The sequence below is a fragment of the Paroedura picta genome, chromosome 4, assembly GCF_049243985.1.
Source record: "Paroedura picta isolate Pp20150507F chromosome 4, Ppicta_v3.0, whole genome shotgun sequence".
NCBI lineage: Eukaryota > Metazoa > Chordata > Lepidosauria > Squamata > Gekkonidae > Paroedura > Paroedura picta.
Genome location: NC_135372.1, coordinates 81,426,818 through 81,438,991, shown reverse-complemented (window position 1 = coordinate 81,438,991; position 12,174 = coordinate 81,426,818). Strand labels below are relative to the sequence as shown.

Genomic DNA, 12,174 nt, shown 5'->3' with positions numbered 1-12,174 from the left:
GGAAGTATTCTAGACCCATATGGTTAGATCCTTTTTTTCAATGGGAGGAAAGACTACAGGGGCACCAGTCTCAACCATGTTTCTGCATTGCAGGGGAAACAGAATAATTATGGTGGAAAGAGTGTTTCAAGTCACAATGCAAAAGACATAACACGCTTGAATCCATTCACTTTTTTCAAGTCCTCTAATTTTTTTAAAAGGTATACACCAAGACTTTAAAACCTCTGCTGAACATTTTTCCCATATAGGACACTTGTGAATGAACTTAAACAAATTTAAGAACTTACACAGCATTGATATTATGCCCTCTCAATTTTTCTTACTTCTGCCTCATCAATCTGATGACTTCTACGCAGGAATTTAGGAGCTCCATTAATATATAGTTGTTACACTTGCAGCTTTACATGAGTCCCCAAACCCCTCCATACTTCTGTGGTGCTAGCATGCTGTGTTCTGGATTTGTCCTGCATACTAAACCGTGCTGCTTTTAAACTTTGTGAGGACATGGGTGGGGGTTACTCTTTAGAAAGTAAAATACTTTATTCTTGATTCAACAATTACAAATTAATATGGCTGTGGAAAAAGTAACACCGTGACAAACAAGTTTCAACATTTGACAAACCTATGGGTAACTTCATAGATTCCGACAGATTCCTTTATTTTTTCATCATAGTCATTCCAATCCTGTGGAATTAAATTCACAGTGTTAGCTACATACAAGGTAACTTCTGTACTAGGCAGCGGAAGCTCTAAGCGAAAGTTTAGGATTCTGTGCTTGGAGTTGAGCCTGGATTTCTGATACAATAACTTCTCCCTTGCACTGAGAAGAAAGTTAGAAAACAGCCATTCAACATTTAACTTGACTTCTAGCTTCTTTATCATTTTTAGCTTAAGCAATAGTTTTCCTATGGTGAAGTCCACAGTCACCTAAACAGACAGGCTTCACTTGAAGCAGAAAAGGGATTCAGCAACTGAGCTGTCTACCTGCTTGTCTTCTACAATGGTGTCATTATGTGCCAGCGACTGTAACCTGTTCTCAGTAAAATGTCTATTCCTCTCCTGTATTTGGCAGAGTCTGAGGATTTGTTTTCTCTTGGAGGGGGAAGAAAAATACATGAAGATGGGGATCTTTTACATGAGAATGTTCATCCCTCCAAACTGGGGAGATGTACTGAGGGCTGCTAACAAAGTGCTCAGTTGGAGGAATTAAGTTAGGATACAGCTTTATATTAACACTACAGACTGTACCTTTTCCAATAAGTTAACATCAGTGAAAGGTGTTCCAGATTCTGCACCTTCTGCAACAAACCCAGCCTGAAAATATTCAGAAGGCCATTATTAGCTTCCCCAGTGAGTGGAAACCCAATAAGGATTAAGAACATGGCAAACGGGCACAGATTATCCCCTCCCTGGACCAGTTCTAGGGAACTACCCAGTGCTATTTGGGGAAATGGGCATGTAGAGACAGACTGGCCATTAAGGCCACCAGGTATAACATCGTGTGTTGATGGCCTGGAGGGCTGCCTTCCCCTGCTAGGGCCTCCTTGACCCCAAATGAAGGGCAGCCCTTGCAGCCACCACTGTGGTGAGTCAATAGACCTTGTCCTGTGGGGAGTGGGCAAGCCACCGTGAGCAAGCTGATGATTCCAACCCCATGCAGGAGAACCACCATGTAGGGTAGGGAAGCCCAGGCCTGAACTAGGCATGCAAGGCATTGTTGCAAATGAGCCAGATGCCCTAGCACTATATGAGGTGGGTAAGCGGCTGTGACTGACTCACTCCACATGGAACTGGGGACGCCAGCTTGCTCATGGCAGCAGTTCACCTGCCCCCTGAGGCCAGGACAGGCCCCTGCTCCTTCCCCACTCTGTTTGAGTAGGGGCAGTCTAGGGCCCTTTCTATGTGCATTGTGGTTCCCAGTTCACTCCTGATCTCAGGTAACCACATCAGTTCAGGTGCTGCCTCTGGTGGGGCAAATAGTGGCTCCCTAAGATCGATTCAGCTTGGGAAAAGAGAGTGTGGAAAAGGTCTAAGCCCCTTCTCAACATGATCCAAATCTAAATTAGGTCCTTGCATGCTTGAAAAACAAAGCTTCTCTGCCACCCAGGGGTGCAGCCGGGGGAAAATGCAACATGTAGTTGGACCCACAATGTTGAAATGAAGTGGAGGCTAGGGTCTACAGAAAGCTGTGAATGAAATTTTTTGTTCTCTTTTTTATTGAGCTGTCACAAAATTCTCAGAATCTACTGCAGTATTTCTCTTCCCCTCCCAAGTCCCCCATTGAAAATGTAACATTTTGAATATTTAAAAACTTAAAGCTTGCTAAGAGAAATAGACTTTTGCAAGTTTTCAGGGAATGTATCATGTGATGTTATTCCAACTGAGCATTTTCATATCATATGATATCTGAGCAGGAGGAAAGAATCACCATTTTTGCTTCAAACATGGTTGCAGAAATTGGTCTCAACAAGTATAGTTACATCTGTATTTAGGCTCAATAGACAAATGCTTCACAGATGCCCAGCAAAAAATGACTTGCCTGTGGTTGGAAGTCCACTGGTTCAAGGCCACGACACTCAAACTCAACTATTGTTTTAAAGGTCTCACTGTCTTCAGCCTAAAATTAAGACCAAAACAGCTTTCAGTCAGGAGAAATGAATACTCATTTCCCAAATATCACATCCCATAAAGACACAAAGTACCAATAGTCCAGCATCTCTAATAATTCATTGACCTTATATGTTTCCAAGTCTAATTCCCATCTTTCAGAAAAACAATGAACAATCCATGAGTAACTCAAGGAGAGAAGAAAATATACTTTGTACTTCAGTGATTAGGGCTTGGTTAAACCACAGCCCATAGCCAAGTAATCAATGGTACAAAAGTTCTTGCATTTGGAGCATAAAATGTATAGGAATAGCCAATTAAAATAATAAGTTGCTCTCCTTATCCTAAGATTTAAAAATACTTTCAGCATGTATCACCTCATTTATCTGGAGCTTGGTATTTTCAAATAATTTATAAAGCAGACTCCCATCTTCCTAAACCAGTCATTCTTTACACAGAAGAGAGATTGTGTATCTGCAACCACCACAGAATCATACAGGACATGGAAAACAAGAGCATATCCAAAACAAAAGGAATCCTACAGGCACACTGGTGACAAGGCACAGGCAAATCTGGTAAAACAGACAATGTAAAGACGAATGTTGCATCCATACTGAAATGCAGTTGCTCATGCATGTCTACATAAAAGTAATTCATGTAGAATTGGAGTTTAATCAATTTTAATTTAAACATCCTCCCATGAGTGCCTTTAATCAAGAAGTGCAGTTGCACTTAGAACCCTTCCGTGCCTGGGTAGCTTTGGGTGAAACACACAATAAGTTGCCATTTACACTGAAATATAGCAAAAAGACATGAACTTACATTGTAAGGCTTTATGGTGTGACTTAAGATATCTGCAAGGGAAGAAGAAAATGTATAGCAAAAGAGGGAAATGATCACTTATGTGGTGTACTGGTTATACTGCCAGGACAGAACTAGGCAAGGAAGCCCCTGTTCAGATCTCCCCTCAGCCATCAGGCTGGCTCGGATGCCATTAGGTTGAGAGAAAAAGAGAACCTGGTCTATCTCATGGGGCTGATGCAAGGACAAAATGGAGCAAGAGAGGACCATGTGTGGTATTTAGACCTTGGTGACATAAAAATGCAAGAGCTAAATGATAAGTTTCAACATGTTTATAAATGAATATGAAATAAATAAGATGGTAACTCCCAAAGCTGAATCCAATACTTAATTTTCTATGAATTCCATGTCAATTATTTTACTGCATTTTAATTTAAATACCCTCCTGTAAATAGATTATGTAATGGGTTGTTCCATAGTTAATCAAGATGAGAAAGACAGTGTCAAGAAACACATAAACATTAAAACAGTAAAATGCTCAATGTACTAATTAATTCTTTTCAAAGTGAGAAAACACAGAGGTTCTTAGATTACAGTTAAAACTGAAAATAATGACTCTCCTTGCTGCAGACAAAACGGCAACCCAAATGCTGCTCCTGCCTGCCACGCCTCCAAGAGCTTGGAGGTGGGGAGGTGAATGCTTGTTGTGGGAGAGGGCAATAGGGAACACCCCCCCCCCTTTGCCAACGGAAACACTAGATGGGAGCTAAGAAAAAAGTCATTAAAATATACATGCAAAAATTAAAACCATTCCTCTCATAAGAGCAGTTTTTTTTTTAAGAAAGGAAAAGGAAATCCTCAATGAAAGCAAAGCATGCTTCCAAACGAATACTGAATGTTATTACATCAAACATGCATTTCTGACTAGACAACTACTTTCTGGGGCCTCAGGTTCATGAGCTGTTTATTTTGAGCCCCTATCCAGTTTTCCTTCAGGGCTGACCTTTGTACAGTGAGCATCTTATCTGGTAGAAATAGAAATTTTAGCTTGGCACATTATAAAAGTGTTCATAGTTGAAAATTCTATAAACTGGATATGACTGCTGACTGAATCTGATCTACAGATGTGCCCTTAATCAGGGGGATTGATCTTACCTGCTCATAGAAGGCACTTCTGCCAGTAGAGGGAATTGCCCCCTCCTGTTGCAATCTGTCCCCCTGTCCCACATTATCTACTGCTAGGGACTGGTGGCCTGCTAAGAATAACATGGGCAACAAAGGGGGAGTTTCCAGTGTGTAGGAAATGAGCAAATATCTCCCCTTTCAGCAAATCTAAAACTTGTGCAACATGTCTCACTTGCCCTTAATTGTGATTCAATTTTATTTATGGTGTGATGTGATGTTTTAATACAAATATATTGCAGTTGAGATTAAGATTAAAAGTAATCTTAAAAACAAGTAATCCCTACAATTGCATGAAACAGTGAGCCCAAAATATTCAGTCTATATAAATAAAATGTATGCTTGAGGAGACATGGCAGATGTCCCACTGTTGTTGCTGCAACACAAATGAACTCCAGCCAAATTTCTTAACCATGAACAAAGTTGAATACACTTTATCCCAGCATATGATGATATTTCTGAAGAAACTGTAATCCCTGATTACTCCCAATTATGGCTTCTCACTGCATTTTCTTAGAATAAACCCTTTCATTTAGAAAACACCTACATGTCACATGGCCTCTATTAACAAATCCAGGAAAAAAACTTCCTCCAGCTGAAAGACAATAGTTAAAAATAAGGTTGACAGACTTAACTCTTTATGCCCTGTGGGATGGAAGTACAGAAATTTTACCTACCTATAGAGTTTTCTCTGGAGCACAGCTTGCATTTCTGCACCATTGTAGCACTCCCTCTGCCTCCTTTGAGAGGGTGACTGTCCTAAACAACATTTCCCAAGGAGTCATTAATGTCAAAATTGTACAGCTCTACAGGAAAAGCTATCAGCTACAGCTGATACTAATGCAATATTTAGATTGCTTTGAAAAAGTAGAGCCCTTTTTCTTTGGGACTGCTGAATTTGTATATCAACAATTTTCAACTAATAAAATAAATCTGATGAGAACAGATCTTTAGTATATTTCTTATTTTTTCAAAAATCCTGTATGTTCAGCCCTTTCAAAATACAGCACTTGATTCAAGTACAGAACTCTGTATTTAACTGTAACATGGATATTAATTGGGAACAATTTATGAAGGGCAAGTATATAAATGAGCCAAGAAATTATTGCTCTGAAAAAGTTTCAGCATTGTTTAGAGATGATGGACACTGGGGGGAAAATAGCCCTTGTCCGTGCTAAGCTACTAAATATCATCGGGCTAGTAAACACAAAACTGCAGAGCCATGTAACTAACAAGTAGACCTGAATATTGAGTGTCTGCATAGGCACTGTGCAGCTAATCCATAAGCAGTGCAATCAGTGGGAGCTGGTAACCTCTGTTCCTGTCAAAGTCAAGGTAACATTGCATCATCTATCCCAGTGGTCCCCAACCCGCGGGCCGCGGCCCGGTGCCAGGCCGCGGCCCGGTGCCAGGCCGCGGCGGCCATGGCGCCAGGCCATGGCTCCCTCTTCCCACCCCCCCCGCAGTAAAAAACTTCCCAGGCCGCAAGCTTGTGGCCCGGGAAGCTTCTTACTGCGGAGGGGGGGGGAGAGGGAATCAGGGCCACGCATGCGCGGCCGAAATCGCGCATGTGCTGCACTTTTGGTCACGCATGGCGCATGTGCGGCCCGGCCGCACATGCACGGCATGCGCGGGCGGGCAGTTGCCCTGCCGGTCCCCAGCCTCAAAAAGGTTGGGGACCACTGATCTATCCCACTACCCTCTCCAAGAACCTGTTCAGGCACTCCATAGATCCACTGGACTCATCTGATAAGGAGAAACAGAGTTGTCATATGTACATTGGCGGCATCTCACTCCAGTTCCATGCATCCAAACAGATCTAACAGAAAGCTAAAAATGTCGACAGCATAATTTCTAAATAGTGGATAGGGAATTGGTTAGAGAACCGCACTCAAAAGAGTTGTTGTCAATGGTGTTTCATCAGACTGGAGGGAGGTGAGTAGCAGGGTACCTCAGGCCTCGGTGCTCGGTCCAGTACTTTTTAAGATATTTATTAATGATCTAGATGAGGGGGTAGAAGGACTACTCATCAAGTTTGCAGACGACACCAAATTGGGAGGACTGGCAAATACTCCAGAAGAGAGACAGAGTTCAACGAGATCTGAACACAATGGAAAAATGGGCAAATGAGAACAAGATGCAATTAAATAAAGATAAGTGTAAAGTTCTGCATCTGGGTGAGAAAAATGAAAAGTTTGCCTACTGGATGGGGGATACGCTTCTAGGTCACACTGTGTGTGAACGAGACCTTGGGGTACTTGTGGATTGTAAACATGAGCAGGCAGTGTGATGCAGTGGTAAAAAAGGCAAATGCCATTTTGGGCTGTATCAACAGGGGCATCACATCAAAATCACAAGATGTCATAGTCCCATTGTATACGGCACTTGTCAGACCACACCTGGAGTACTATGTGCAGTTCTGGAGGCCTCACTTCAAGGACATAGATAAAATTGAAAGGGTACAGAGGAGAGCGATGAGGACGATCTGGGGCCAAGGGACCAAGCCCTATGAAGATACGTTGAGGGACTTGGGAATGTTCAGCCTGGAGAAAAAGAGGTTGAGAGGGGACATGATAGCCCTCTTTAAGTATTTGAAAGGTTGTCATTTGGAGGAGGGCAGGATGCTGTTCCCATTGGCTGCAGAGGAAAGGACACGCAGTAATGGGTTTAAATTACAACGATATAGGCTAGATATCAGGAAAAAAATTTTCACAGTCAGAGTAGTTCAGCAGTGGAATAGGCTGCCTGAGGAGGTGGTGAGCTCCCCCTCACTGGCAGTCTTCAAGGAAAGGTTGGATACACACTTTTCTTGGATGCTTTGGGCTGATCCTGCGTTGAGCAGGGGGTTGGACTAGATGGCCTGTATGGCCCCTTCCAACTCTATGATTCTATGATTCAATGATTCACTCATGTCAAATGCTAAGCTGCCAACTATTTCCTTGAAAAATAGATGCAAACAGTGGCCCAATGAGGCAGTAAAACCACCAACATGTGAGTTATTCATAAAGTGACAGGCAAGTGGTTGACCACTTTGTGAAACAGGATGCTGCACTGGATGGGACCGCTGGTCCAAACCTGCAGAGGCCTGCATCTTATGACAACACTTCTCAGTCTCCCAAGTATTAAATGTAATCCATCTAAACACCTGTAAGCACCCCCAAACATTCTCAATTCTCATAGCATTTGAACCAAGTTGATTCTATACTGTGTACATTATAGTTTCACATTCATGTGTTACATTTTAGAGACTTACCATTAATCGTAAATATTGCCATTTTTCTGAAACCTCGCCACAGTTCCCACATTTCAGCTGAAAAAGGAAAACCAAACACAAACTCAAAATGCACTGAAAAATCCAACAGCAGAATGGTACCACAGGGGGAAAAGACTAGCGTAAAATTAATGGATGGATGTGAACTGCAAGTGAGTCCCAGTGAACAAAAAAAAAAAGCTCTGAGCAAGTCAGATCTCAAATATATCATCACAGATTACCACCAAAGATAGAGCAAGAGTAAAGGCTAGGGCTTGATCCAAATGTCTTTTTTCCTAGGAGTTAAATCCTATGTCTACCCCGATTTCCATTGATTCCCTATGATCTATCTTCCTCTCTAGCTACAGCCCTGGCACAACATCCCATGCAGTTTCCAATTAACCCCAACCCTCAGGAGTTTTTCCAGGGAGCTGCAACAGGAGGGGAGAGCCAGCAAAGCCCTGTTGCATGGGTAGACTGGAGTTTATTTATAATTTATAGACCACCCCTCCACAATTACAGACTTGGAGCAGTTCACAACAGTGATATACATTTAAAATAATAAAATAAATTAATTCCATTACCATCATAGCATAGCTGGCAAGTTATAATATCATGGTAGTAGTAAAAATATCTCCTAGGGGAGGAACATGGAGAGGATAGGAAGGAGGCCCACAGAACTCTGGCAGCTCTGTCAGGGCCCAAATCTCCACTGGCAACTCATTCCACCAGAACTGAAAAGGTATCTTGTGCCAACAAAGTTCCTACAGTTAGCTTTCGTGGCACCTGAAGATCAGGGAATTTCTTTTCTCTTCTTGCCAATAGGAATCTTATGTAACTACATTCTTTGGAAGTGTAGCAGTCCATAACGCGCTAAACCTATACATGCAATTTGAGTAATCATGACCATCATATTTATTAAATGAATGTCTCAATGAAACATTGGGAGGGAAGAGAGACTGAAAAGCAGAATGGGCTTTATTCATTTCCATATAATTTGTATACAGCTTTGCTAATGATAAATTGTTTTTTGAAATGTAGTGAGAATAAACTTTTAAAAGACAAACAAACAACCAGCAAGGTGGCAAAAATGAATCAGTTAGGCATCTGGGGCAGTTTTATATAAAATATATAAAATAAATATAATATATTATATAAAATATATATAATATATATTATATATTTTCCATTCTTAGACCTGCTGTTTAAAAATAATCTTCAGAGATCCTGATCAGAGTGCACCACAAGATTAGGTAGGTTGAGTCTTTTCTGGGGTGGCACCATTTTGGTAGCACAACCTCTCCAGAAACTATTCCTGCAGTTACAGTTGTTTTCTTTCAGATAATAACAGCATTTTTAAAAAGCCTGATTTGATCAGGTTCACCTCAAAACTATATTATGTACTTTAGTGATCCAAGAATCCATAAATATGTAAACAAAGAAAGGCCAAAGTCTTCCCATAAGCACTTTCCAAATCTGGAACCCTTATTGTGAATTTCAAATGCTGGTTGAGTTTACTTAGTGGAGATTATATCTGAAGAAATGTGTTTGCACATGAAAGCTTATATACCTTGAAAAAAGCCCTAAGATGATTCCATGCTTGAGAGGAGTCAGGGGGCAGAAGGGCAAGGTCTCAGCTAACTGCTGTCAGCAATTGGTTATCTATTTGCCCGTTATTCTCTTAATATATAAATATTTAATATACACAAAATGTTTCCCATGCAATTCAATCTCAAATGAATACAAACTAATCCAAATTGCTGTTCCCCCCCCCCCCCCTATTTATCTCTGGAATCTGTTAACCATTTTCATTATGCTGTATGTAAATTTCCTCTCATACTCTGCCTATAGATATGAACAGCTAACTTCCATTCTATGATATTGCATTTGGGACAGTGTGTGTGCACATAGAAGCTCATACTTGAAGAAAACTTGTTGGTCTTAAAGGTGCTCCGCTGCTTTGAAGCAACACCCGCCTGAAACTATCTTGGTGGGGGAGAGAAAGGTACTCTACACTCGTTTTATTGTTGCTAACCCCATAGGCCGAGAGCAAAGGACAAGAAACTCTGGTTCCTACTGAGCCCACTAGTGCCCACTTACTGCTACTTGGTTCTTTCACACTAGAGGGCGACGAAACATCCTTCACCTCGGAGCAAGACATAGCCCCTGCAGTTTGCGCCAATTCCCTAGGTGCTTTGCATAAAGCTGGCCACGGCCTTCCACACATACCTTCAGATACCAGCGGAAATCGTCCCCCACCGCTCTGAGATTGGTGATATTTTCTAAGGTGGCTTTCAACTGCAGCCCAGTCTTCTGCAAAGAGACGTGCGCATATCAGGCGCGGGCCGTGAGCCAGCCCCGCACTCACCCGAGCCCCTCAGTGTTTCTCTTACCCCCATCGCTGAAAGAGCAAAGTCCCACAGCAAGCAAAGAGCCGCAGCGGGTGAGAGGCCAAACAATGACAGGACCGGGCCGGGGTGGGGGAGAGAAGTCTCCGGTCGTTTTGCACAACACGCAATCCGGACTCCAGCCGCGTTGGCTCAAAGGGATCCAGACAGCTGCTGCAAAACCTCGCGAGACTTGGGACGGGCTCTCTCCCTCGAGGCTGACCGTACTGCACAAAAGACAGAAGCGACTATTTGCCCATACTCAAGATGGGTGCCGCGTGCGTGACGACGGCGCTTTAAAATGGAATACGGACCTACTGTTCGTAGCCATTGGCAAGGAAGTAAATTTGTCCGCGGTACAATGTTTGTGACTGACAGGAATGTGGTGCTGTGTGTGTTTCGTGTAGGGAGCGGGATTATTTGCCACAGCAATCGATTATAAGGCACTCGGTCTTCGGTTGGGTAGGGAGCAAAGACTCGGCAACAGGCCCTGTGCTGACATTCCTGGAGGGCGGGGCTTGGAGAAGTCACTCACCATGCCTCACCTAGAAGTTTACAGCCCCATGCACAATACCCCAGGTTCAGTCCCCGTGGTATCAGGCTGCAAGTGACATGAAAGATTAAGACCAACTCCCAGGTGGAGTCAGGATTACAACAGGTCTCTAGAGATCAATTCCCCTGGAGAAATCGGCAACTTTGGAGGATGGGCTTTATAGTATCATATCCCACCCAGACACACCCCTCCTCCCCAGGCTCCTATCGCACTGATGGTGTAAAATGTATATGTGAACCATATGTTGTTTACTTTGCTGCTTTAGAAACAATGTGGTTAGGAGGATGGGACTGCCCTGTTGCTATTACAAAAGCAGATTGAACTGTATGATGAGCTGTAATAACTAGGATCTTGAATTATGCCCTGCACAGAATATACAGTATTTGAATGTGTGGCTTGTAGCCTGCCTCATCCTGGGGAGAAGCAACCACTTTCAGATTAAAGATCTACCTTCCCCAAAAGATAGGCATAATAGTGATAATATGGCAAAAAGAGCTCCTCAAGGCATGAGGCAAATTCTGAGAACACACGAAAACCTGATTTCCCCCCCCCCCTTATTTGTACTGGATTCAGATTAAAGGGATTTGTTTCCCTTCCCTTGGAAAGATCAACTGTGGTAGTGGAACTGGTTATAATGTATGAAATGTGGCTAGTAGTTACTGATATTAATAAATTAAACAGTACAGCCTCAATACCAATCCTCGTGAGGACCCCACTGCACACTTGGAAGTGTCAATTTATTTCTGCACTTCCTGCCATTTAACCAATTTTTAATCTATTAGAAAACCTGTTCTTTTATCCCAGGATTGTCAAATTTACTCAGTTGTCTTTGGTGAGATAACGTGTCAAAATCTTTTGAAAAGTCCAAGTATATAATGTCTACTGGGTCACCGCTGTATACATGCTTGTTCACTTTCTCAAAGAACAAATGGTTGGTGAGGCAGGATTTGCCTTTGCAGAAGCCATGCTGATTTGTCCACAGCAGACTTTGTGCCTAATAATAGATTTTTTAAATTAGTTTTCTTGGACAGATGTTAGGATAAGTGGCCTAGAATTTCTTGCTTCTCCTTTGGATCCTTTTAAAATATTGCTGTAACATAAGCTACTTTGGAGAGCCAGTATGGTGTAAACCCACTTGTGGGGAAGAGTGGTATACAAATCTAATAAACTACAGTGGTTAAAAGGGCAAAAGACTTATGCTATCAGAAAAGAAACCAGGGTATAAAAAAATAACAGTAGTTAAGAGTGGTGAACTTTAATCTGGAGGACCAGGTTTGCTTCCCCACTCTTCCACCTGAAGCCTGCTAAGTGATCTTGGGTCAGTCATAGTTCTTCCTCAGCCCACCTACCTGACAAGATATGTGATGCGGAGAGAGGAAAGAAGGAGATTGTAA

At 42.3% G+C, this 12,174-nt stretch overlaps 1 protein-coding gene across 7 annotated transcripts; it reads right to left on the bottom strand.

Annotated features, from left to right (window-relative positions):
* Positions 1-515: 515 nt before the first annotated feature.
* Positions 516-10,665, bottom strand: CZIB (CXXC motif containing zinc binding protein). 7 transcript variants are annotated; one of them, XR_013230306.1, is made up of 9 exons: positions 10,542-10,573; positions 10,234-10,454; positions 10,070-10,153; positions 7,844-7,900; positions 5,268-5,349; positions 3,430-3,461; positions 2,540-2,617; positions 1,249-1,314; positions 516-684 (listed from the first exon to the last, which is right to left on the bottom strand). XR_013230306.1 is itself a non-coding variant. In XM_077333701.1 (8 exons), exons 1-8 carry the CDS (start codon positions 10,237-10,239, stop codon positions 607-609), a joined length of 483 nt encoding a protein of 160 aa, XP_077189816.1. In that variant the 5' UTR covers positions 10,240-10,414; the 3' UTR covers positions 516-606. The 7 variants fall into 7 exon arrangements, 4 of the variants coding, with proteins under 4 accessions (XP_077189816.1, XP_077189819.1, XP_077189818.1 ...); XR_013230307.1 differs by lacking the exon at positions 1,249-1,314; XR_013230308.1 differs by lacking the exon at positions 10,070-10,153.
* Positions 10,666-12,174: the final 1,509 nt, after the last annotated feature.